Source organism: Anser cygnoides, chromosome 18, assembly GCF_040182565.1.
Source record: "Anser cygnoides isolate HZ-2024a breed goose chromosome 18, Taihu_goose_T2T_genome, whole genome shotgun sequence".
Taxonomy (NCBI): Eukaryota; Metazoa; Chordata; class Aves; order Anseriformes; family Anatidae; genus Anser; species Anser cygnoides.
Window position 1 is genome coordinate 8,329,947 of NC_089890.1, and position 26,869 is coordinate 8,356,815.

The following is a 26,869-nucleotide window of genomic DNA, read 5'->3' on the forward strand; positions in this document are numbered from 1 at the left end:
TACTGTCTCAGTGCTGGTGCTTTCCAACCAGGGAAAGATGCCAGCTTTGTCCCATTATTTGGTGGATTCCTCAAGTCAGATGAATAGCCGCGCAGATTCAGGATGCTGGCTGGCCTCGACTGTTCAGGGTTCAGCTGCATTAATGGGTCAAGTCCCACCTATCCGCTCTCCCGATGTGAAACTCAAAAATAAGTTTCTCATGAGAACAGCAGACCAGGTCAGGGCAGGGCTGACTCAGCCAGTGCCCTGCCACGGCCAGTAAACAGATGTTTAAGGAAAAAAAATGCAGAAAATGGCAAGTATCTAAACACAAAAGAAAAGGGTAAGTTATCTAGCAACCCCACCCCCGAGGGCTGCCCTGTTCACTGATGGCTAGACCTAGAAAATCCCCTGCCCGCAGCAAGCTCCCAGCAGGAGAACTACCCGCAGACACGTTTGAGCAGTACTTCCTAAAAAAACAAGCGAGTTATTTTAACCTTTTGTTGCTCTTCATCTGTGGAAGAGTCATCGGATGCCTGAGGGGAATTTCCAGAGCTGTTCCTCCGAGCATCTGCACCCACGTCTGCAGCTGGGGGAACTTCCAGCGCGGGCACCCTGGAGACCCCGTTCCTTCCACTCCCTTGCTCCTCTGTCCTGGAGTGGGAGCAGGTGCGTGACCTGCTCTCCTGAGAAAGCTCCACGAATTTCTCTAAAGCGCTGAAGAAATCAATCCTGTCTGTGCTGAGGTCTGTCACTTCGGGCTGGGCGTTCTGCTGGGGACTGAGGGAATTCTGGTTTGGGGACTGGGGGAAGTCTTTTAAGCACGAAGTGAATTCTTCCATGGGAACCAAGTGCACGTTCATATCAGGTTTAAGGGCATCTTTTTCTAGGTCGTCCACCGTCAAATCCGGGAACTCTGTTATTTCCAAGGGGCGCTGGAGCTGCATTAAGGCCTCGGAAGCATGGCAGTTATCAGTGGGGACAGAATCTACACAGCACCCTGCCGTACAGCCATTGATGTTGTTCAGGTTCAGCTTGTCCTCCATCTGCTCAGCGTGGAAGTCTCTACACGTGAACTCCAGGTGGATCCTCCTCTCCTTCACGCACGTCTCCTCGATCATGTTCGCATCCTCAGGGAGCTGCTGCTCCCTGTCCAGCTCGGCCGAGTAGATGGGAGACATCGGCTGCTGGTTGTCGTTGGTCTTGGCCTCCGAGATCTGGTCGGCCGAGCTGGTGATCTCCTTTTTGTTCAGCTCCAGCCCGGACTTGCAGATGGGCTCGTGATGGTCTGAGAGGTCGCTGTCCGAGTGCGAGCGCCACAGTTTGTTATGCCGCTGTTTGCTGTGGGAAAGAGGAGCAGAGGAAACACTGAGCTGTGTTTTCACATACCAGGGCCAGACCCACCTTGTTCTAAGAGGATGCAGCCTACATGAAAAGCCGTGACAAATACCAGAGTCATCGACCACAACTGCAGCTTAACCTAAACATTTCAGGGCCAAACCTGCTGCTGGAGAGGTTGATCCAACACCAAGCCACTTTCCAGCCCCTACATTCCACTGCACTGTTCTGCTCCACACACACACGTACTCCCCAGCAGTATTTTATCACTCTACTCAATCAATTGCAGCATTTAATTGACTACAGAATCTGGTTCTTTCTCAGCCAACACACACTTTTCCATCTGCTAGCACGTAAGCACTGGCCAGAAGGGACAGGGTCCCTGGTCCTGGATGGTGGCACTGAAGTCCCATTCCTTGTGGCTCTTTCTTTGAATAACTTCAGTGGTCAATACCCAGGTCCCGGTAACCAAAAAGGGCTCTGTGCGAGTGTACATGTGTGAGCGAGACGGGAAAACACAGAAGACATCCTCTACAGTCAACAAGCAGCCCCAAACACCACCTGCTTTTCCACAGGAAGGAAGGTCAAAAGTTCTCCAGCTCTTGGAAAGCCCCTTTAGAAAGGTCTGAGCAGTCACAAAGCTAAGCAGTGCCAGCAGCACTGCACCACCTTCATTATTTCCACCTGCCAAAAAAAAAACCAGCCCATGTTCTGGGCTTACAGAGAGCAAAGGAGGCAACTTCTCGCCGTGAAACCACACCAGCTGGCCACATCTGCCAGGGCTTTGCGGAGTGACCACGGCCACAGGGCTGTGCTTCCACCGCTTGCCCCTAGGAGGAGAGCAGATACCACAAAAAGTCCTCGAACCTGCAGGAGACTTGGCCAAAGCTCCCTCGTCCCCTGCTAAGTGTGAGCAGGCGCTCCCAGACACATCCACTGGCTGCAGTAAGTTAATTAACAGATGCTATTGAACTAATTATAATGCAGCAATTTAGTTGTGGGTGCCCAACAGCTAAGGAAAACAATCCATCGTGGATTTAGCTTCCTAGCCCCATAAGCCAGCTGCAGCCTTCGCGTGTGGCACGGGGCAGACCCGGGTCCTTTCAGAGGAGAGGAAGAGGAAGGTCAAGACTGGATGCTGCAAGGCACTGCTGCGGGGTGCACGAGCTCCATCCCTAACGGGGTTTGGAGCAAAGCAGGACACCGGCACCAGAACCGGGCCTGTCCGTGAGGGAGGCTCCTGCTGAGGCTCCGTACAGGATGTCAGGGATTGCCCGTGTCTCTGCTTGGGAGACCTGGGGAGAATTGATGATGTTTTCTGAGCGTCAGCGGTGCTTCAAGCCCTTCCTAACACCCTCCTCAAGCTGTCCACCAGAGCTACCCCAGCTCCCCGCACGGGTGGCTCCTGCCCGTGGCTCAACACCTCTTGCTGGGGCACTTCCAGCCCCGCTACTTCAGTGCTGTGCTGTGCCTGCGATCTGAAAGTCAAAATTGCCTCTGTGCACGGACAAACCAAACGTGCTTAGCACAGCCTTGACCTGCGAATCAAAGCAGATGTCAGCCACCCCGTGGAGGTGCATTGCATCCGGTTAGCTCGTCATCTCACGCTTCCTCCAGCCTTACAACCTGCGAGAGGTGCTAAAAACTGGCCTAAGAACAGGAGCCCACGGCCCTTCCTGGAGCCCACAGGCACCCCTTGACCTTCTCGGGATGGGGAGAACAGCTCATGGCCATGCTAGCACTGGACCTGGAGCCCCTCACGGCACCCCCAAGCTGCAGCCAGGTCTCCAGGCTCCCGTGTAAAGCCACTGCTGCTGGGTCACAAACTGCACAAGGACAGGCGATGCCAAGCACTCTTTTGCTGCAACTTATCCATAATTAATAGAAGAAACGGAGCTAGCTCAGCCCCTCTGTCCCTATCACCGGAGGGAGGGGATGGTTTCACCAGCCCCAGGAAGTACAGTCGTTCCAAAGCCCAGCACACGTGTTGTTGTGCAGGCAGGGGGTTTTCGTTTTACAGCTGGAAAACATATCCCAGTTGCTGTAAGCCCAGCACAGAACTGTAACTAGATAGTGCGAGCACATGGCTGCCCTCCCAGACCTTCCCTCTGAAATCTGAGCAGTCACATGAGCGTGAATCCGACAGTTTCTTGTTTTTTGTTTTTACCTGGCCTGGAATACCACGGGAATAAACAAGGCAGCCAGAGGGCAACGCTAAATAACAGCCAAGAAAGGGGAGAAAAAGCAGTTAGAGCCCAGGAAGGAACCACATAAAGGAGGGCCGTTTCTGCAGCACAGAGGCTATTCCTTGCTTCAGTGAAGCTTCCTTTACTGCAGGCTTTTTAGCCTTCCACGCACAGATGTAATGCACTGTTCTTGCATTTTTTAAAGCCTCACGAGTAATTGTGTTCGTATGGGGACTTGCAGAGTAGGTCAGGAGCTGTGGTGTGCTCAAGTGGGAGGGGAGCCACACACCATGCAAATGTTGGCAGCAAGAAAGATTTACCTCCCGAGGAAAAAAATACTGAAAGAGACGGGGGGGAAAAAAAAACATCCTTAACCAGAATGTTTGTACAGGGTGGCTTTGTACGCGTGCCACCAGCCAGCAGGCTGACAGATTCCCTGAAGCGATTGCAGTGCTGAGGGCTGGAAGATGTGCTACACCGGCTGCTACCAGCCTAGGGCTCTTCGCAGGTGTTCAGCAACCTGTGAAGGTTGCACAGGATGTCGGTGTGCTTTTCCCATCTGAAAAGCTTCTTTTTTGTCCATCCAGTTCACCCCAGAGAGATCTAATTTCCTAGCCTGCCAGCGCTATGTAGCACACCACTGCGGTCAGGTCACCTCTAGCTCAGGGTTAAGCACTGACCTTTATTTACTGGTACCAGCAGTGGCATCACATGAGGCAGCCAAGGCAGGTGTGGTATCTGTCTCAAATGGTTTCCTCAGTGCAGGAGAGCACAATTTCTTAAAATATCTATTTGACTATGACCTATCCTGATAATCCTGCTTTTTCAGGTAGGAAGAGTCACTGCTGCAGCCAACGTTTGTGGAACAGGGAAGAGGTGGAGGACAAAGATCCTGTGGGTGCACCTGAACAGGGAATAAATGAGCTGGGAAGAACCCTCAGGTTGCTCGTCTGTGCTGACAGGGAAAGAGGAAGCATACTTCAGTGACAGGAGGAACTCACACCAGGGGTTTGGTGTAAAAAACAGGAATCCAGACCTGGCCCAGCAGCAGAGATGACAAGAGTGCTAGAAGCAGGTGGACAGAGAAATCCTGAGCACAGAAAGGGAAGGGAGGTCTTTGCAAGTGGATAGGAAAGACCACAGGGACAAAATAAGATGAGGACAGAGACGAGAGATGGAGCCCTGGGTGCCCTGAAGATAGCACACGAGTACCTGAGCTGTTGTGAAGAACAGCAAAGGGCAGGCACGTTTCAACCGCACTAAGAAGCTGTGAAATACTTGGGTCAAAACATGCTAAGAGCCACCTCCCGTGGCAGGAGGGGCACAGCTTGGGTAAGTTCTGCTTGAAATTGCTCCCCTGCAAGGCACACCAGGATCCCAAACAAAATACCGTAATCTGGTGAAACACGGAGTATCACTACCTCCTTCCAGCTGATCACGTGGAGGCATTGCTTAACAGAGCTTACAAGCAGATTTCTCAGAAACTTGCAATATTTATGTCTTTTTGCTAATCAGGTGATAGGTTTGGGGTTACAACACCCTCGCCCATACCCAGGCCCAGCTCCAGACCAGCCTCAGGACTCCATGCAGGAATAAACACTGCTGTTGCAATGCACAGAACATCCTGTCCCCTCCCCTAACACCAACACTCACCAAAGGGATCTAAATAAAACCGCACCAGCTGCTGAGGAGGGGCATGTTCAACGGGGAACTGCAAGGCTGAGATGGAGACAAAGCGACTTCCCTGCCAAGTGATGTTACAAGCAATGGGGACATCATTTATCTCTGCTGGAGCCTGCACAGATCTGAATGCTGCACTCAGATAGCAGTTCACGGGATGCTACTCTCCAAAAATAAAAACAAACCAACCAACAACCCTAGAAGCCAAACAGGCTCCTGAAAGCTCTTTATTACACCTATTTTCCCAAGCTCAGCTGAGATAACCCAGGCAAACAGAGCACTATCTTTCCCCAGATAATCATGACCTTACATAATGCAGCGATGGAAGTTCTAATTAAAATAACAGAGTCAATCATTTAAGTGTTACGACTTAAAATGGGTAAATCCAGGTCACTCCTTCCACTCACCTGGCCAGCAGGATCCCTTGGTATTCCTCCAGCTGCCGCATGAAGCTGGGGTTGGGCTTGGTGACGGTGCGCCGCTCCTTCACGTAGTCGTAGGCCCTGTCCAGGTTCCAGCCGTACTCCTTCATGGCGTAGGCGATGACCGTGGATGCCGAGCGGCTCACTCCCATCTTGCAGTGCACCAGGCACTTCGAACCATTTTTCCTGAAGCAGGAGAAAGGCAAAGGGAGTCATGAAGCAGAAAACACAGCCGCTGAGAAGCTTAAGAAAATAGCAACTTATCTCCCTGAGCATTATCAAACACATTTTCAACACTGTGGCCTCGCTTGTTGTCTCTTGGATGCGATCTGGTAATCCAATTTACAAACTGAAGCAGGACACACAAAAAGTGAAGAACAAGATCTTAATATTCTGAACAGGCTTTGTTACAAGAGCTCTTCCAAAGCTTTTATCACAAAAGTGGACAAACATCAGCTGTTACGAAGACTACTGAAGACTAATATGGCATCCTTGCACTACTGACAACATACTGGGTTTGGCCACTGGCTAGACAAAACCAACACCGCCTTGGTCTGGTGTTAGAAACCCTGCCTAGCCCCCTCCCAGAGCTCTCTCCCTATTGAGAGGGATTTTTCTCATTGAAAGGAAAGCAAACAGAGCCTTTGAACACGATGAGCAGCCGCTCTGCCTGGGGAAGGCTGGTCCAGGCAGCGCCCAAAAGGGCAGCCAGCACTCGGCTCCAAGGAATTCAGAAGTGTTTCTCGGCCATGAAATAGGAGGAGGGAGGCAAGCGGGCCCTTATCTATCCGCTCCGTGCACTGGGCAGCACTGGCGCAGAGCAGGATGAGAAGATTTTGATTTGGCACCTAGAATTTTCTCCTCTAAGCGCCAGGTTTCCCGACTGCCAGCCACGTGAAGTTCCCACAGGACAACCTGGGACGCCACACTCCTTGTGACCAACAAAAAACCCCAGACCTCTGACTAACAAGCAGACAGTGCAAAGAAAGGGGTACGGTAATTGGTCCAACCTGGAAGATTAACAACTTCCATCACCTCACACACAGAGCTGAGGCCCAATCATTCAAGCCCCAGTGGAAAATATTCTGGGCAGAAGAATACTTGTGAGGACGACAACACTTCAAAGTCAATACTGAAGGGAAAACAGTGAAGTCTTTTGAAGAAACCATCTTAAATAAAATAAATCTCTGTAACTTGCTCAAGAGAGCCATACTCAAACAAGTCAGCTTTTAAAGTCTATGAGAGATTGCCAGCACCAGCTGTGGTTAAGAGAAGACAGACTGCTCTAATGGAAATAATACTTTAAAGGCAACATATGCCAATCTGCTTTCTGACCAGTTTTCCCTGAAGGAGGCTGCTGAATTAGCTGGAGGCAGCTCGTATAACTGGGATGCAGTTCTTTGCAGCAAAAAAGGACTACTTCCAACATCCACTATCAGATTACTCAGTGTAACTGACAGCTTGGAGACCTATCCAGGCATTTATCCTGTAAAAGGGACGAGTTTGCTCTACATCACACAAGAACCCGCTTCCAGACTGGGGACTTCACAGTACAAGCTAACAAAGCAGGGAACAGCTTATGTTTGTGTTCGGTTTATAAGATTTTACTTCTTTCTTTTGATAAACCCTACTCGATTTGTTATTGCCTTTCCCTCCCACCAGCACACCACAGATCCACTGTGCTCCTTAAGCTGCAGGTAAACTGTTAGATCTCCGCTACAGATCTCCTCCACAATTTGCCTGGGCTGCAGCTGGGCAGAAACCACTCATCAGTCCTGCTTGTTCCTTTTACAAGCACCTGTAAGAATGACGGTGTGTGGAAGGCAACTCTAAACACTTAGAAAGACTACAAAATGAATATGCAGGCATGGAAGAAAAGCAGTTGAGAAAATCAGTAGGAAAATAATAAATAGTTAGCAATACATCTTCTAAATGGGTTTGTTCTGTTCTGAAAAGACTTACTTTGCCTTGGAGATGAATTTGTAGGTGTCATTCCAGTAAGCCAAAAGATCTGTTGCTTCTTCATCATACACCCGAATATTATGGTACTCAAATAGGCCCGGGAAGAAGTTATCTATTTCTCGAGTCACATTCAAAATATACCGCACCCTGCACGGAAACAGAGAGCAGATAAGGATGCAGAGTGTGCAGAGCACAGTGAGTTCAGAGACACATCACGGCTGCTAGATAACAGCTTCGCCTTGCTTTGTGATTGGCAAAACTCAAAGCCTTAGAAGCTGCAGTTCTGAACGTACCTCCTTGGAAATGAGGACTTAGTGCAAGGAAGCATTGGCTAACACAGGCAAAAGGTTTTTCTGAGCAATTCAGAGCTTAGCCCCTGATTTAGAGCTTAGCCTCTTCCTGCACAATCCATCAGGTTGTTCCGCTTGCCCCCTCCACCTCTCTGTTTTAAGTGTTAGCACCACCTGTGCCACAGGAGCTCCTGCCCAGACTGTTCAGTTGGTGTTTGGATGCTTTCCTGAAGGCCCTTTGTGAATCTTTGCTCCTGCTGCAGCAGTAACACAGAAGAGCACTGTGAGGGAGTGACATCCCTTTTCCCTAGCAGGTATGAGATCGTTAGCAGTCAAATGGGACCTGCTTGACCAAGGAAACTGCAGCAGACCCTAAGCTGAGTAAGGGGGATCAGCTTTGAAACACTGATTCTCCATGGAGCAGAAGTAATTAATGCAGTTCAGCAGAGTGATTAATTTATTTTTTTCCCCTCACTGGATTGGCATAAATAAGCCAAACCTGTCATTAATGGTTTAACTGTGCAATCCTGGTGCTCAGACCCAGCTGGTCTAGAGACAGGACACTAACCTCAGGTCTGAAAGAGAGGAAAGGCAGAAAGCAGAGGAGCCCACCTAAGCCCAGGAGCAACAGGACTTTGCTTCCTCCGGGCCCCACTCGAAGGAACAAACGCTCTGACACGTTTTCCTTCCTGCCACAGCCCGGAGGTCCAGACTCCAGAACGCCTCTGTAATTGCGAGGCCTCAGTCCAGAGCACCAGGCTGGAGCAAAGGGCACGGGGCCAGCTACGCAGCGTCCAGCTAAGTAACTGCAGCTTTCTGCTGCTTACAGCTGCGAGATCGCTGGCTTCCTTCGTTTGCCAAAGGGATGTCAGTCAAGGTCAGGGAACAGGATTCTTTTATTTCAGGGTGCCTGTTTGTGGGACACAGATTTTGGAGGAAGCGCGAGCTTGTTCAGATCTGCAAACCCTTTAATGAGACTCAGGTTACACAGCAGGTAAAGGATAGAGTTTGTTGCATAGGCAAGTGTTGAGGCCAAGCTCTCGCTTTTAAGCTGATGGCCTGGAGCTACTTACCCTCTGTTTTGCAAGTCTTCCAAGTTGGAGGCGTTCCATTCAGAGCCCTGCAGGGAAAACACACACACGGACACATCAGCCAGCAGGAAGGCATGGCCAGACAACCGATGGAGGGAAGGACTGTTACCAGTGAACCTGAGGAAGCTTGCAAGCTGAGCGTTGGGGAGTAGGTGTCTTTTGAGTAGAGGAGCACACAGAAGGGTGGTAGCCTGGCTGACGTTCAGCCCCTTATCTCACCCCATCAACCAGAACCATCCCGAAGCAGCGGGCAGCTCTGCAAAGCAGGAGCCCAGCACCATACCCTGGCACTTCTTGCAAACTGCTGAGAAATCGACCTCAAAGATGAGACCGCTCCACCCTTTCCCTGGAGGCTGCTGACAGCTCTGCCCCACAGAAGAGAGGCTGCTGGTGTTTCAAGCTATCCAGGTGCTCTTTATACATGAAACACCCATCTCGCACATCAAAGGCAGCAACACTGTAAGCTCGCTCGATATACACATCGCCTCCCCATACTCAAAGCCTGTGTGAGCAGAGGAACAAGCAGGCTTTACCCTGGCGAGCTAATTCTCTTCCCCGCAGCACACTCAGGGCCTCCAAGCCGCTTGCTTCCTGCCCAAACACAAAGAGCTCAGCTGAGGACAAGGCCACTCAGACAACAGCTTCCTTCAAAACTTACGGTGTGCAGGCTATCTGCTTCAGAGACATGCTCCTGCATCCATTACAGAGCTCGCAGAGAAGCCCTGAGCACAGGCAGCCCGCATTTAGAGGTAGGCACACACCCAGGGAGGGCCGTGTTACCGTTCTGGTAGCGACCGAGGACAAGCCTGTTGTCTTAATGACACAATAAACAACATGTCTTATCCTGACGCGACAAACAAAATGTGGCTGGTTCTTCCCGAGCTGAACTACTTCCCAAGAGAAATCTTCATAATGAGGGCATCGCTCACGGGTTCAGCACAGATGGGACTCTGAATTTCAAGCAAGACAAAGGGGCAAACATTTCATGCCTTGATGGCCCAGATTTCAGCAGAATCTGCCTGTGGCCACAGATCAGGTCAATCCCAAAGTCCAGAGCTGCGCACAACCTGAAGGAGGACCACGGGGCTCTGTGGTTTGCTATTCAGAACCTGCCAACAGATGTATTGTGGTCCTTGGTGTACCACACTAGCCCCCAGACTTGGTTTCATGTTGTCTCCTTCTGGCCAAGGAAGGGTCATTTAATTCAGACCCGGGAAGCACCGGTTTCCACAGGTATGGAGAACAATGCTGCGGCGGGTAAAGCCTTTTCTCCTGTCCTTTGATCCACAACCACCAACACCACCAGGTCTCCCATTTCCTGCTGTGTTATTTTAGCACTCCCTCAGTAGGATCCCACAGGGCTCTTGCCTCCACCCGGTAGGAAGCAGCTCTGTGCCTCCCAAAGACCTCACTGCGCAGCTCTGCCCTGCAGTACACATGCTGCTGAATTAAGCTGCTGCCCAGCCCCAGCTCCTCACTGCAGGGCCTGCTTGCAAACATTTCTATCCCACACGTTAGCCACAGCCCTCCTCCTTGGTGTTGCCTGCAAACCTTTTTTTTAATGGTCTTGTTCCCATTAAACGTACTCAGAGCCAAGACTCCGAGCTCTGCTTTGGACTGAGCTGTCTGCGCTGCCTTTGACTAGCACTGTAATCCTGTAACAAGTCTCTCCTGGGAACACCTAGTCCACAAAAACACATTACATTGTAGGTACTTGAAGTTTCCTGGCTCCACCCCACCGCAGTTTCTTGGGAGCACTCACATTAACATACCCCATCCCTTCCGAGCCACGGCATTAAGCTTCAGGAGGCTGGGAGAGGCCGTCTCCGTTTGGCCAGACCAGCTGGTCCAAGAGGAACGGCTTTGTTTAAAGCTGAGCCAAGCTCGCAGGCTAGGCAGCCCAACCAAACCTGCGTCCGTTCCTCCAGGGCTGGGAAATCCAGCGGAGTGCTGACTCACCAGAAGGAGGTGCAGTAATTAGACAGGCCCCAGCAGCAATGAAAGGCAACTAAGCAAGCAAAACATTAAAAGGCGAAACATTTATGTTTCCTTAAGCGACTGATCTCCAGGATTCTTGGTTAAACTCCTCCGCTCCCCCTGGATCGCATGAACTCAGAACTTTCCATGCTGTAAAAGTGTCGTTCCACCTGAATTTTACACAGCCTGTGCCAACTGCTCCCCTCCCTCTTTGCTGTAGCTGTGTCCTTCCCAAGATCTTGACGTGTGGGTACCCTGGCCAGTCGAAGCTACAAAATTAGTCTTACGTCAGTGGAAACAGCGCTGAGAAGAAATTAAAACTGAAGACTTTTTTTTCCATTTCACCCTCTAGTGACAGGGACTACAGGTTGGCTGGTATTTGGTAAAACTTAGCACAGCCAAGCAGTGTTCAACAGCCCTAGTGTTTTGTGTCTTGCTTAACAGTACGTGACCTCAGGACCAGCCAACCTCTCCTTCAGAGATCCCTTAAGTTCCTCCAAAGCCCCGTTTCAACCACGACACAGTGAGAAGGGTTAGGTGTGTTCACAGCTGGAACTCTGTGGAACTTGCTGTTAGACTTACCAAAAAGACATGATCAAATATCTGAGTGGGGCTGTCCATCTGCCCGAGGATCACTATCATTTCATTGTCTATGAACTCTTTGAACTCCCGCAGGTTGCACACCATCTGCATCTCCAGCTCAGTGCGTATCTGGGTGGAGAGGAAGAACACAAGGAAACCACGTGAAATTTTCTCTTTTGGTCTTTCCTCACGGCCCAAAGAGCTCTCTGCTTTGCGCAACAGTGCCTCCGGTGCTGCTCCCTCACCACTCACCTCTTTTGATGTGATGTTCTCCAAATCTTTCTGCATCATGATCTCCCTTAACTTGGTCTTTATTAGCCGTTCCGTGCGTTCCCGCTCAGTTGGGCTATCACAAGAGAGCAACAGAGTCACTGGGAGGGGAAATAAACCGGACTTATGGCACTTTTTAAACTGGTGTTGTTCAGCCTGGATACCCCGCAGGGTCTCAGATACCCTTGCTGCTTTCCCCAAGCACATCCTCAGCTGAAAGGAATTCAGGTGACTGTAAAGCCCGGTTTACATTCCCAGTTGTATATGAAAGAGACCAACTGAATGCTCCTAATCCATTGTAGTCATCCAGAGAACCTCTGGTATTTGGTAAAATTTAAATTGGGAAGGCTGCATTATACTCTCTGGAGCAATATCTGAGCCTCTCCCTACCTTTCTTGGAAAGGTAACAGCTCCAAAGTTCCTTACATGGAGAGAAGAGGGCAGCTAAGCCTCTGTGCATTCCTCCAGCCTCTGCTGCCAGGGGCCTTATCACCAGCTGCAAAAATAGCCTGACTAACACCAGGGGAAGTTGCAACAGAGCAGCAGCACAGAGCTGCCTGACCCATCACCATCTCAGAAGGGGCCCAGCAGTAACATCTCCCACCACCTTTCTGTTCCTCTGGAAGGCTGCCAGGACGGCGACTGCACGGACACTTCTGCTTTACAAGCGCCCAACCGGTGGGTCACAAATAAAAACCATCAAAGTTCCCAGTCCCTTTAACCTCAAGCATTATTGCAGGAATCGATTAGGAGAATGCTGTCCAGGTGTCCCCAGGAGATGATTCAATTGCTGCCACCAGGGAAAGGGTGGGCTACCCAAAATTTATATATATATGAAAAGCTACAAGAGAGTATTAATCTGACACCCTGCCAAAACTTTCCAGCCGCCCTCCTCATACATTAAAAAACAATCAAGTGTGAAGACCTGTTCACAGCTGAATAACTGCGTTAGCATTATTATTCACTCACTGAACTCCAACAAAATGAAATCTCTGAGAGCATAAATCAGCCAATGGCACCGTTACACTGGGAAAGCAGCTGGGGCTTGTGAAGTCATTTCTTCTTCTACAAACCAGGCAACTAAGCCCTCATGCTTGGCAACACATCTGGACACACAGTACTTTGAGGTTAAATGGTATCGGTACCATCAGCAATTACTAATTACAGAAGTTGTAACCCTTGAATATTGACAGCCTATAAATTCTGCCTTTCCAAACTGACTACGCATCTACGTCAGCCACTGTTTTAGACCATACATCACCAGACACCCAAACATTTAGCTGGAGACAGCTTGGGACCTACAGCCAGCCCTGTTCTGCACTTACAGAGCTCCTCAGAGCCAAGAGGACTGGCATTACTTTGTCCTCATTCTCTAGTGTATCAGATGGACGCCTAAGAGGATGCTCCCGAGCTCACAGACTCACAAGTCCTTACCTAAAGACTTCACACCAAAATGAACTGCGTAAGGAAAAAAGACCATGTTGTTCCAAACATGTGCTGAGACACGCTCAGCGTAAGAGCAAAGTCCAGAGAAACCTGTTCCTTCCAGACAGCACCGGGCCTGGAAACCAGAGGACAAAACTAGCAAACAGGAAGGCCCAGGCAGCAGATTGCACCACACCTCTCTCTCACTACAGTAACACAGCACTTACCTTGCAAAGATATGAGAGCTTAAAGCCCAAGGTGAACAAACAAAATAAAAACAGACTGGAGGAGATGCAAGGGAGCCCCAAGAGGGCAAAGCTTCCAGCACCGGTGTTTACCTAACCAGGGGTCCGTTTATTACCTCGAACAGGAAATCTCCCCTCATTAGTACCTAATTAAGAGCAAAGTCTGTGGAACCAGGCCTCCTCTTCGGGAGCCTGCACTGCTCAAAGGCCAAACACCTCCGCTCAGCAGAGCGGGACCGACTTACACATCTGTGAAGAGGGCGGGCGAGTCGGGCCGGTGGGACTGCACATCTTGCATAGCATTCCACTCGTTGACCGACGACTGGTCCGAGTTGATGTGGCTCTCATAGTAACTGACCCACGTGAGGAAGAGGCTCCCCGGGTAGTAATTGTTGCTTCGCGCCACTTCGCAAGCCTTATGTAAACTCTGCAGAGCAGACCTAGGAAAGGGAAAAATACTTGCAGGATTACCATCCCTTCCTCAGGCTGGTACTGAGCACAAAGCAGCTGCCAAATCCAGGGTGCTGCTCGCGACCCAGTGGGTACAAAGTCCGGTGCTACACACAGCAAGCCCCGGTGCTACCTGGGCAGGGGCTGTCCTGCAAGGGTGTGGATCATCACACTGCAAGAGCCTGCTGTCTTAACTGAAATACACCGAGACACACTCCTCTTGCCCGGAGTTCAGCAAAGATGCCCAAAATTCAGACAGAGGCACCTGCGTCACTGGCTTCAAAACCTGCTACAACTGTGGAAGCTGTGAGTAAGATGCACAGCATTTGTGTCCCATATGGGTGCTCTGACAGATCCTGCTGTGCCATCGCCTCTCCACGTGCAGGGCAGGGACATCCAGGAGTGAGACACGGAGAGCTGCACACCCGAGGGTTTAGGGCTTGACTCTACTGAGGTGTTTAGGTGTCTGCCCTCCCTCACTGCATGAGGGATGTTACAAGTTTCTTCAGCTGCTGCTGGGAAACAAATCCCTCTCCTATTTTTAGCTTGTTTTAAATCTTTGACTGTGATCAGAAGAATCCAGGTCAAAATCACTGGGGTGACACAGTAGCATGACACCCTGACAGGGGATGTATTTCTGCAATGCAAAGAAGCTTGAGCCAGAAATACTTTAATGGCCACTACATTCTTACATGAACCACCCTAAAAGGAAAGAAAAATGCAGGCAGCTTCTCTTTCCTTCTTGCTATCACAATGTACATGTCTCACTGAAAACAGGGACTCCTAAAGTATGTACAGCGTGTATTTCCTTATTTATGACGAATAAACTATTTCAAACGCATGCTCATATTAATAGCAAAGTCCGCTTTGGAGAGATTCAAAGCAGCAGCCCTTTGCAAAGAAAATTGCCCTATTCCCTCCTGCCCCCAGCTGCGACGAAGGCGCGGCTCCAGCAATGTTATAAGCTCGCTGCTGCCTACCAGCACTTGCAGGCCTTTTTTTTTTTTTTTTTTTTCCCCTTTGGCATCAAACTTCCTTCCCTGTCTCTGAAGGAGGCTGCTGGCTGTTGAGTAGGTCTCAGGATACCCGTAACGCAAAGCAGCACCTGCTTTTTAAGAGCCCAAGAAGCCAAAACACCTTAGAAAAAGGATCACTGGGACAGATTACAGTAAGTGCTTACCACATCGCCTGTACAGACACTGGCTTGAATATGTGAACCCTGTTATCCGTTGATACGCTGAACCCACTGGAGAGAAGAAAAAAGGCACAGTAAAAATATGTTCCAAAAGTAGCTTTTCAGTTAACAACGGAGTTTGTAGCATGCTAGAACAGCAAAGGACTAGCCCTATGCGCACACTGCTGAGTTCAGCTAGCAAACAGATCAAAATAGCAGGCTAAAAGCTCTAAGGTGACTTTTTTTAAGCGGCTGCTGTTCAGGAACAAAACTAAGACAGGGGGACAGTGCTGGGCTGTGCTGATTACCTTGGCAACACAAATTCAGTGCCACAGCTGGGAGCAAGAGAGTGCAGCTAAAGTGATCCTGGGGCAGCTACCAAGGAAAGAAAAGTCATTCCAAGCGCTGCGCCGGACAGCCTTTGTGACTGGCACAAACAGGAGCCTGCAAGTCAGGCGTCTGCTTGGCAGAGACACACCATTCCTACTTTATGTTCAGCAGAGCGCTGCCTGCTGCAAGCGCGGTGGAGGAACACATAATAGGATCCCTTTAAGAAGCTTTCACTACACACCCACTCACCAGCAAAAGCTCCTTTACTCCAGCTTAAACACACACACGAGCCACTGTCTCGGTGCGTGTTTGTTCACAGAGAAGTCAGTTATGGGTGTTCCCTGTGACAGCCACTGTGATTTAGGGCCTTTAAGTCTACCAACCTGGGACAGGTCAGCAGCAGGAGGCCTGCTGGACCTGCTCGGGCCCCAACATCATTTGAGGCCTCCTCCATACCCCATACTGCATGCACTAAGACCCTCTGCTATCGGGCTGGAAGGTACAAAGGACACTCACCCGTCCCCATCCAGGTGGATCAAGGTGTCACTCCACAGCGGCAGCACCAAACCCATTGTACAAGTGCTACTGCAATGAGAGAGAGAAGGTCAGGGCATCTACGACAGCACCATGCAGTTATCCTAATCTCACAGCAATGGTTGCAGACGTTTGTATTCGTTCGGAAAAAATAAATAAAATAGATCCCACTGTTGCTTCGGGAACAAACAGAGTCAGTGTTGTTTTCTACAGGTGTCTGGCAGGGATTATCAACCAGATACAAGGTACAGCAGTACTCTTTCAACCAAGCTTAAGGGGTTAACGTAAACCCAGGGGAAAAGCAAACAGGATTCAGAAGCAGCAAGCTCCACACAGGTCAGAGGGGGCTCTGAGTCGTGGGTCAGTTCAAGGCTTTCTTTACAGATTAATTCAGCTCAGGCTCAAGTGTTTTGGTTCTAGCTCTGATTTTGCAATCCCCAGCTTTGTTTTCTTGTTTGTCCCTCGGCCACAGGTGCTGGGAACTGGGACCAGTGTAGTGTAGTGGTAGGGTGACTCCCTCCCACACCTACAGGCTGAGCACAGCCACCACTCGGTGATCCCACTCCTCTCTCGGCTGCTTTGACCTCTCTGCCCTCACGGTTACCTGCTTTCTGCAAGGCTGAGCTAAAGGCCAACTTCAAAGCAGAAGTCAAGCGATGGAAAAAGGCATGGGCAGAGGAACCCCAACACAACGTGCAGCAGGTTGTCAAACAAAAAAAGCTCAGTCTCCTAAAGCTGTAAAATTGGTCCATAATTGAGGCAGCATCTTGGAGAAGTCAGAGCCACTCGCCTCCTGTTCTCATGCTTTGCTCCAGCCGCTCTCAGATTTCCACCAGCCCTAACAGTCCCCATCGGCCTCTGCAGCTCAGGAAAAGTAGGGGAAGAGGGCAAGACGTGAGGCTTCGGAGGGTCAGCAGGCACGAAGCCCTGTAAACGCGCACGCCTCGGAGCGACCGGTGCCCAGCACAAGGAGACACTGCGGCACGCAGCTATTTCTGTTGACAACATGAGATGAGCTCATGGAAAGATGTGTTTTTAAAAGGCTTCCCAAGGTGGCCGGGGTATTTTTAGTGATACTGTTCAGCAACCGCTTATCAGAGACCATAGCAACAAGTCTATATTGAGTTATAAATACCGAGTGGGCTAGGGGAGGGAGGATCAGACTGACCATCCACAACCTAAGTAACTCTAGGAGAAAGCTGAAACAACCCCGCTATGTTATTAAAGCCTGAATGCCAGTGAGCTCTCAGCTATCAAAGGTGGCTGTGCTGGTGTATCACAGCCAACAGCAGGTTCCAAGCTCACGGCAACCTGTGCAAGGACAAGTTATTCTTACACTACCACGAGAGCATCTCTGAGCTGCAGCTGTGCACACGCGCACAGGCAGGGACCCAGGAGCCAGCGGCAGCATCAGGCTGTTCCCCCTTTTCAGCGGGCATCCCTTGAGCTGAGCATCCCAATCAAGCCACTCGAAATTAAGCATGGTGGCTATCATGCTCAGCAGCTCAGAAGGTCATTTCATGGCCAAATAGTTCCAAAAGGTTTTCTAGTGACCCTGCTAATTGCCTGAAAGTAATTTCTACTACTGAGGTCATCAGCAAGGTTCACTTCCATGTCTAAAATCAGAGCTAGAAAAAAGCACTTGAACAAAAACTTCCAAAACAGTTTGAATATCCTTTTTTTTTTTCTTTTCTTATGTAGACCAAGATTTACTTAAATTTTTTTAAAAGATCCATGTTCCCCTGTGCTCTCTCCAAAGAGTCCCCCTCTAAACTTGAAGCTGCCAGGGATGCTGCCTCGTGGTTTGCAGTCACTCCTGCAGCAAAAGCTGCTCCCAGCCATGTTCTCCAGCCCTTGGAGAGGTGAGCAGCAGTTAAAATCAATGAAGCTTTTGCTACAGCGATGACACACTAATGGCTAGGGAGAATACACGTTGTGTGAGATGTGCCATCGGCAACCCTGACATTCCCATTGGGCCCTTTGTGCCTTGACCTCGGCAAAGCGCTGCCTGGCAGTCGATTTCTTAAGTGCTCTCCTGAACCCTGATGTCCAGCTTCTCAAATCGCAGCTTTGCTTCTTTGCATCCAAGTCCTCCCCCTGTCTCGCGTGCAGATACAAGGCTTAGGGACCTCGCCTTTCAGAGACCACTTAGGGCTCTTAATGTACTCACACAGGGCTGAGACTTGGAGGAAATGCTGACCGATGCTGTTTCCCTCCCATTTTTTTAAATTTTTATTTATATTTATTTAACTCCTTACAAAAAACAAAAGGGGAATTCTGGTTCTGAAGAAAGGCGTTAGGCTGGAAAACCTGAAGTCTCCAGAAAGCGGATACCAGACAGGGGTTTCTGCACTTGGCTCAACATGTGGTGAACACAAGGCCTTGCCCACCCGGACAGCACACGTACCTGTCGTTAGAAGAGAAATCCATCCCTAGGACGATGCTCTCCTCTGTGTCTTGCCTGCCGTTGGTAGACACTACCACCATGTAGCGTGTGCGGTTCTGGTACGTGCTTTCCAGTCTTACAGCCTAAGGAAACGAAGGAGAGACGTGAGCAGTGCAGGCAGCAGGACACACAGCACTACCTTCACGAGCCACCTTTTCATGCTGAGTGGCAGGCGCGGAAGCGGTGACACAGCTTGCACGGGTGCGATGGCCCGTACAGGGAACCAGCAGAGCAGGGAGAAGCAACTTGTTCTTACGCACAAAGCTCTCCTCGACAGCTGGGGTGCTCCCGGGGCCTCCTGCACACCTTGCTGTGGGCCTGCTGCGTCCCACCAAGGCTGTGTTGGAGCAGCAGCCTACACGGCCCCGCTCTAGGTACTCTCACGGAGCATTACACCTTCAGCAAGGCTGCTGAATATGCTCTTCACCCTCACAGGACGTTGTTCACAGAGCTAGGGCTTGCCTTTACTGTGTGCTACAGCAGACTCCTTCCCCCAGCTTCCCAGACAGCTGTGCAGGCAGCTGGGACCTAACTGGTATGTGGTTTGCTACTGGCCCTCAGAATTTTGCTAGCAGCTTCCCCAGCACAGGGCGGCCCTACCGCCGCACAGCTGGCAGGAAGAGGTTCCTGCAGCACTACGCCGTGCTCGTGGCTGGGCGCAGATTGCTCAGAGGGTGAAGGTCACGGTGCCTCACTGCTGCTGTCACAACCACATGCACCCCGCGGACGAAGAGACCTAGCAGGACTGGAGAACGCCTGGATGTTCCCCCAGACCAAGTAGCACTAACAGCGTTCAGAAAGCAGCCGTGCAGCTAAGTCGTGAGCGTCAGACCAACAAGGAAGTTCCTGAAAGCCTGCACCAAAGCGTAACGCTCCTCCAGGAGCCAAAAGGAAGCAAGAACCCAGGTGACTCGAGCAAATCCTACAGCCGGACTGCTGGACGAGCCCAGGGAAGGGAGCTCAGCTTTGTGAGCTTTGCCTATCCCTATCTGCAGCAGACAACTTTTTACTTGCAACACTTTTTGGACTCCTCACCCCTCGCCTATCCACCAGCCAGTAGTTCTCAGCCACGAGATACGGCCAAACCTACAACAAAGGTTAAAACAGCACATGGCAGTCAGATCAGAGCTCACCGTTTCTCTGTGGAAGGAGACAATGCTGAGAGCAGCAGGAAACGCTTCCCAGTGTTGCGGGGAGCAGCAGCTCTGGTGCTGGGGGTGGAAGAGCAAGTGCAGGCAGAAGAAGTGTTCACTGCGCTTTCTGGAGTCGTCCTATTAGACTGAGACTAACAGAAAGTACCGAAGGCTGATGCCAGCGGACAGATGTGCTCTGTATAGCAAGACTGTGCCCCACCCCGTCTCTTTAGGATAAGTCATGCTAAAACCAGCCTTATTTTCCTCCTTGCGCCTCAAGTCACTGGGGTTCCTTTGGGAAGACGGCGAATCAAAGCGGGCAGGCCTTCGAGGTGTGAGTTCTGCCAAAGGAGGCTGTTTCTACAACTAAGCACTTGCAGCAAGACAGAAAGGGCGCTCTTCAACCTAGAAGAGCAAGCAGTCACCGAGGCCTCGGTGGTTAGAGTCAGCACCGACATTAGGATCCAACCTCAAAGAGCAACGAAGATTTGCCTAAAACAGACGCAGACAGCCAAGAGCTGCCGCGTCCTGGGCATCCACACACGAGTGCTGTTTGCTGCCTGAGGACAGTGCAGCAGCAAGAGGATTACCATAATCTAACTTACTTTGCTAAACCAATTTAGCTAGCAGCAATTAGAAGTGTGGTTTTAATGCGAGACCCTTTAGCAGGGGACTGGCCGAACAGCGACCGAACGTCACGCAGCTCCAAGTCACTGGGGGAGGATTTTCGGAGGACCAATTAAGAGAAATAGGGCACGGCTTGTTGTGGCTCTCCAGATCCAACACTTCCATCCTTCCCTCAATGCAAAGAACCATCAATGGAGCAGATAATGCATTCTGCTAAATTTGCCGGAATAATATAACAGTGAGCTTCACGTTCTAAACCAGCCAAGTTCAAAAGTTACTATTAGAGGTTCAACATGCCCAGCAAATTGATGTCTAATCTCTTCATTAAGCACTACGTTCGTACGCTTACCCAACAGTACGAGTGCACCAAGTAACTAAATGGTCTGCTGCCTTTTAAATTAAGATATTTGAAATCCCAGTCAATCTATGGAGGATGGCCTAGCTTCAGAGACTGTGATGACATGGGAAGGTTTCTCTACAGCTCATCTGCACAGAGATGGCCTTCTCCTCAGTTTGACATTATTTGTAGTCTGTTCATGAACAAGAAATCCTCTGCATCCTTCCATGACCAGCAATATTTTTCTTAGTTTTAGGCTCACCTAAACACAAGCCAACTTTAGCTTCTGTTGCGTTCCTGTTTCATCAGAAGCATCGATTATTTTACCAGCCCTTACGAACAGCACCTTCCAAAATGTAAGTTCATACTGACCTTTCATCTTTTTGATGCTACAGGATAGCAGGGGTTTCATACGGGATCATAGTTCTCACTGGGACATTTGATTTGAAGGCAAAAAGCAGTGCTCGAGTCTTCTGAAGTCGTCTTTTATTATTAAATGCATGTAAGTGAACAACTCCCCGCTCCGCTGAGCTCCAGGAATACTTTACATCAGTTTGTACCCTTTCAACTCCTTTTCCTCCTTCCTACTGATCTTACACTCACACCATTCCTCTGATTCTGCTCATTTAGAGCTGAAAGCTCTGCCGGTAGCTCCAACAGAAACAAGAGTTGTTCCAGAATTTAAGTGTAGGTTTATAGAGGATTAGATTCCTCCGCTGCCCTCTGAGCTGTGAGGCCTGCCCTCTGAGTGACAGCAGCCAACACAAGAAGACAAGAATGCATTTCTCTCGGTACTGTTTATATTTCAAATCTCATTTGTATCTACTATTTTATGAGAGAGTCTATTGCAGCTCTGCACACCCTTCGTTCGTCAAGAATCAATTAAATTCAAGTAGACTATCGAACTTAACCTCATGCAAGATTTCAGCGTTCCAAATGTAGCTCTGAACAAAAGGGTTTATGTCTCGGCCCACAAAGTCCTCATTCAGCTGTTAAGGCTAATTTGTCCCAAATCACACAATGTAGCCAGTGATATCGCTGAACAATGCCTTGTTCAATAGCTTCCAATGTTCTAACCCCGGCTCAGATTTTGAAAAACACTGAGAACCCCCCAGTCCCATCACTTTCACTGAAATATTCATGACAGCAAGGTGTGCCTGACAAATTCTGGGAGTAGGTCCTTCAGTTTGCTTACAAAGATTGCTTAAGACAAATTATTTTGCGGTCATTTTTAGAGTTAAAGCACTCTGTAGTAACTTGGTCTGTTTTATAACTATACTCCTAAGACCAGTCCAGCTCCAGCACAGCTCAGGAGGATTCAACAAAACAGAGGTGCCAGAATAACACTTCTGAGGCTGGCAATCCTGCTTTGGGCACACGTTGCTAAGATGCACCAAGACAACACGGGAAAGGAACTTCAGGCTATGAAGTGATGAGAGATGCAGAGACACTGCAGTCACGCCTGACCTTGTAGAGCACTTCAACATGTCCTAGACAAATTCCTCACTGCTCTTCTTCAGCTTCTGGAGGTCTCTAATACAGCCTATCAACGCTATAAACGGCAGCACTTAGTTTTCATCCTGTCATTATAGGATGCAACAACCCAAAAAAAGCAGAAAGACAGGAATCGACATGGGTACGTAGCTACAAGGGGATCTTGTACGCTCCTTCCTGATAAGCCTCAGCCTTTTGGGATGCAACCAGTTAGGAGAGCAGAGCGAGGAATACAGCTGAGCTAACAGGGAAAGGCAGGTCTTCGTGCTGGTCAGACCTAAGTCACCTACACTTGATATTTTAATAGGACGCCAACCTAATTTACCCAGCTTCTCTGGCAACCGTTACAGTCCTTTCTGAGCACATAACTACTCAGTACTTGGTTCAGACAAAGGCAGTCTGCTAGCCGTACAATTTGTCTCCCTGAACAAGCAGGCGTTTTGTAATTTAGCTGCTTTTTTCTCCTCGTGGCTGCAGAGAGGACTCCCCACACCTGACGATGAAACCACTGGCGCGCACACACACACCACTGCTTTCACGAGTTACACAGGTGTATTTGTCCAGTGGAACTTAACCTTTATATTCCTAGCAGCAGATAAGCAAAAAGCCAGCCTACCAGTCTGATGTTGTCTTCTGGGCGGAGCAGTATGAACATGGCCTGCAGGTGTTGCTGGAGATCCCCTGGAAGAAAGAGGAAAAGGTGAACACTCAAAAATAGCTTTAAATCACATGCAAGCTCCTGGCTGTCCAGCCAGCGCAAACGTCCACCAGGAAACCTGACACGTCACAGTGAGTGTCGCCACTTCCACCCACCCCAAGATGACAAAACTCCAGCTCTTAATCAGCTGCTCTTTGCTCCGTGTGCTCACCTGTTCCCGTCTCACCGCGCTCTCTCCTGCTAAATCCTGTTATCTTTTCAACAGAAGTAAAAAAAAAAAAAAAGTTTCAGTACTCTTTGTTCCTTTAAAAGGCAAAGCAAGCCAAGCAGAAATGGACCCTACCTCGTGGTTCAACATCTCATCTACCGCGTGGCTCACATCAGGAGTCTGCCATTTCTTTTCCACCAACTTATTGCTCAGAGCAAAACTCTCACCTAGACAAAAAGAGTGCCCTTCGAGTTGATGTACGGTCCCATCTTACAGCACCATGTGCCCCCACACACTTATGTCCCAACCTCATCCAAGAGTATACAAGAATTACCACCTGAAAACTGAACAACCATAATTTCTCCTAGAAAATACTTGCTACTCCTTTACTGGTGAGGCTGAGAAAAGCTGAAAGAAAAAAATAGCAGTCACACAGTAACTGTGAAGTCTTCTTAAAAGGCCTGAGTGGCACAGGATCCTAAAGCAGCAGACATCCGACAGACACGGGAGGTGCTTTCCATCACTACTCCTGCGCCAACGTCTCTGCTCCACTCCCTGGCCCGCAGGGAGCCACGAGCTTTCTGCTCACCGCATCGCCCGCCGGGCACCAGCGAGCAACAGCACCTCCAGCAACGAGCTGCTTTTTTGATCGTTACCTGGAAATTTCACCTGCGTTCCCAGAAAGGAGAGGGCCAGGCTGCCAGGCGGCACACATCGTCGAGAGGAGCCTTTCCTCTTCTGCCCTCTGCCACCCCTACGCAGCGGGGAAGCTAAGTTGAGGCAGTGCTGCTGGGAAGAGCACGAGTGCTGGAGCATTCGGCACAAAGTTTCAGGGACTCGCAGAAATAAGAAAAGCTCGGGCATGGGGCAGCACCCAGAAGTGCCACATAGGAGTAGGGAAAGAAACCAAACGCAAGAAGAGCACTGTAACCACTTTTATCGCTGCTGCAGCCCCTCTCCTGGTGGGAGGAAGATAAGCTCGTGTGGAGCGGGCTACACAGGACACAGCATGCACTGCTCTCCCCTTCCTTCCTCCTTTAGACACGTTTCAGCATATGGAGAATGAGTCAATGAGAGCATTTTAACTGGGGGGTGGGAAATCGAGGCAAGCAGCCGTGCTAGAAAAGTCCCACACAAAGCAGCAGAGGTGACAGGCACCCGAAGCCGCTTCCTGCCCCAGGACATTGTTCTCAGCGCTGGAGCTGCTGGCACCCGCTTCCCTAAACAGCGATTATTTAGGGAGACAGTTAACGTAGGAAAGGCCAGCTCATCCATCGGATGCTTCTCCTCCCAGGGGTGCAGTGGGAGACAGGATTTCCCCGTGTCAACACCAGTGCAAGAGCCCTGCTCGGTTCCACCAAGCCCCAGCTGCAGCAGGGACCAGGAGAGCAGCGGGCTCGGCAGGCAGCGCTCCCTCTGCTGCAGGTGCCAGCAAGCGCCCGGCTTGGGGTATCCACGTGTCTGAAGCAACGTGAAACAAAAGATGCTTCATTTTAGGTTTTGGGGAGGGAAAAACCAACAGTTTCCACCTGTTGCTGCCGCTAACTCAACATCAGGAACCAGTTTAGGAGCTGAAGTTCCCAGAGATGAATGATGCTTTAGGAAGAAAGGAAGTTTCTAAGAAAACCTTTTCTGCAAGGCTCAGGCAAGGAGCTCCATTAACCCTCATCCTCAGAATGTTTGTTCCCTGCTGACCACCAGCCTGCCCCGCCAGCCTTGGAAGCCGCAGGGCTGGAGACCAAAGCATCGCTTCCTCGGCCAGCTTCAACGTGCAGCACTTTCAGCCCCAAACACACAAGGCATTCTGTAAGCTTGCTGGATGGAGAAAAAGCAAAGGGAAGGTTTTAGCATGCCAGAATCAGCACAAAGATACCACATCCTGCCCTGCGAAGAGCTGCCGGCTTTGCTGGCATTCACGGCACGACTGCTGCTTCCTATCACATTGTCCAGCAGCAAGCAGATGCTTTTGTTTCCTCCGAGCTGGCAGGCTAGGTGCAAAGCATTACAGCTCCGATGGGATCTTAAAACCAATTTACAGTATCCCAGAGATGGCAAAAGCCCCAGGGAATTCGCACCCTTTCCTGGGCTTCTCCAGCACCATCAGAGCACGAAAGCAAGCCCCCAGCCCCCAGGATCCAGGTGGCACGGCACGCAGGACCACCCGGGGAGAGGGGCAGACAGCTGGTACCTTATCTAGTCCGTCTGCCAGCGAGAGATTTCCATTTCTGAAGGTGATACAATTAAAGAAATGGGTGTGAGCATTAATTATTTCCTGTTACGCATTTACTCTTCACGCTGGATTCTAGCGCCCCGATGAATTACGGAGGGAGGTCTGGGAGGTCAAGGAGCCTTCCCAGAACACGCTCCCGCGGCCACTTGAAGCACGACTGCATCCAAAGGCACGATGCCGTACGGGGAAGTTACGTCCGCTCCCCAGCCCCCTTCTGACTTTGCGTGCCAGAGATAAGCCACGACACGGGCGGGATGGAAGCAGAGCACGGATTATCAGAGGCCGAGGAAGGAGGCTGCTTCCTGCGCTGCACACCGAGCTCACCGCCTGCGGCCGGTTCCCCTCTCTGAACCACCCTCTCTGTGCCGCTGGTTTAATTCTGGCGGCACAGATTATTTTGCTCAGGAAGGAGACACCCGGATCCCTCGGTGCCTTGGTGTGCTGGCACATACTGCACGTCAGGAAGGTCCACAGAAGAGATGAATGGGGCGCGCTCATTCAAAGGACACTTTGCAGTGAAATCTCCGAGTGCCTTATAAAAATGCCACAGCATTAACATCACTCGACAAGCTGGGAAGCTGAGGAAAGTACAAGCACTGATGCCCTGGAACACTCACCCCCTAAGTGAAGTCTTCTAAGAACAGAAATCCCACCCCTTAGGCAAGCCAGCCTCTTAAATACAGAGCACCTTGCCGTAAGCAGTTACAACACACCGGATTTGCTTTCTTGGCAGCCCGGCTTCCAAAATCTCTGTGCTGATTAGCCGAGCACCACTGTTTTCCACCAAGCTTTCCAGACCTCACGCAGGTCAGCTGCAGCAAGTAGAACGTGAGCAGCAAGAGAGACCCAAAGCCGTCTGAGATACCTCGCACGGGCTCACAAGGAAACCCGTCCAGCTTTCAGCTGGGCTCCTCTGCAAGGTAAAGCCAAGGCAGCAACGGTCAGGAGGAGACCTGGGCTTCAGCTACACAGAGGACTTAGAGAGAAAAAACCCAACAAGACGGGTCTTTTATCTTATAAACTTTTAAACAACTGCTGGCTCTACCTGCACACTGAAGACCACTTCATTTCACTTCAGCTCCAACCAGAAGGGCCAGTTTTAATTAACATCAGAACAATTTATTTTCCTTTGAAAATTGGCAATTAATGCATCTCAATCAGAGCAATCTGGGTACTGCTTACGCTGAGGATAATGGAGTAGATGTGTGTAATTAATTGCCTTTTGACTTAAAGTCTTTCTATAAAGATGTTTGTGAACAAACTTTGAGGTGGACCAGACATCAGCCGGGTAACTGCCGGATGGAGAGCTGGGTGACGTTCTGACGGTATCAGAGCACAAAGAAACCTGCACCTGGAACCAAACCAAGTCACTTTTGGGGGTCACTTTTTGGCAAAGACAGCCGGCTCCAGCCTCTCTGCTTCTGCCTTGCCCCATAGGCAAAAGCCCGAAGGCCTGCACGTTGTTTTTTTCCTGCTGATTGTTTAATGGCAGGGAAAAACCCCACACTATCTGATCCCTGTAACACACCGTCAGTGAACAAGCACCGCGCACACAACGAAAAACAACCTACCCCGAAATGTTTGAGTTTCATTATTCAGACTGACTTTCCAAACAAAGAGTCAAAGCAAAAAAACAAATCTAACGTTCAGGTGATAAAGGGGGCGGAATTCTGCCTGCCTCCACATTATTCACGCTGCTGATACGTCTGCGAAGTCACACCGACGTTGCTCAGAAGTTTCCTCCCCACCACGCAGAGGTAAGCAGCCTCCCTTTCCTCCATCGTAAGTTACTTTCAGATCA

The 26,869-nt window shown here is 50.1% G+C and overlaps 1 protein-coding gene across 4 annotated transcripts in view; it reads right to left on the reverse strand.

Moving 5' to 3' along the window:
* Window positions 1-26,869, reverse strand: part of SSH2 (slingshot protein phosphatase 2) — a 92,571-nt gene that overhangs the window by 6,654 nt on the left and 59,048 nt on the right. For 3 of the 4 annotated variants that reach the window (XM_066979660.1, XM_066979662.1, XM_066979661.1), the window contains 11 exons: window positions 22,589-22,653; window positions 18,343-18,464; window positions 15,918-15,986; window positions 15,078-15,143; window positions 13,693-13,887; window positions 11,760-11,853; window positions 11,508-11,636; window positions 8,931-8,977; window positions 7,568-7,714; window positions 5,591-5,791; window positions 477-1,320 (listed from right to left, as the gene is read on the reverse strand). In XM_066979660.1, the coding sequence (XP_066835761.1) occupies window positions 477-1,320; window positions 5,591-5,791; window positions 7,568-7,714; window positions 8,931-8,977; window positions 11,508-11,636; window positions 11,760-11,853; window positions 13,693-13,887; window positions 15,078-15,143; window positions 15,918-15,986; window positions 18,343-18,464; window positions 22,589-22,653 (1,979 nt within the window). Of the gene's footprint in view, window positions 1-476; window positions 1,321-5,590; window positions 5,792-7,567; window positions 7,715-8,930; window positions 8,978-11,507; window positions 11,637-11,759; window positions 11,854-13,692; window positions 13,888-15,077; window positions 15,144-15,917; window positions 15,987-18,342; window positions 18,465-19,514; window positions 22,561-22,588; window positions 22,654-26,869 lie in introns of those variants that run through there. The other variant, XM_066979663.1, reaches the window with a different exon arrangement.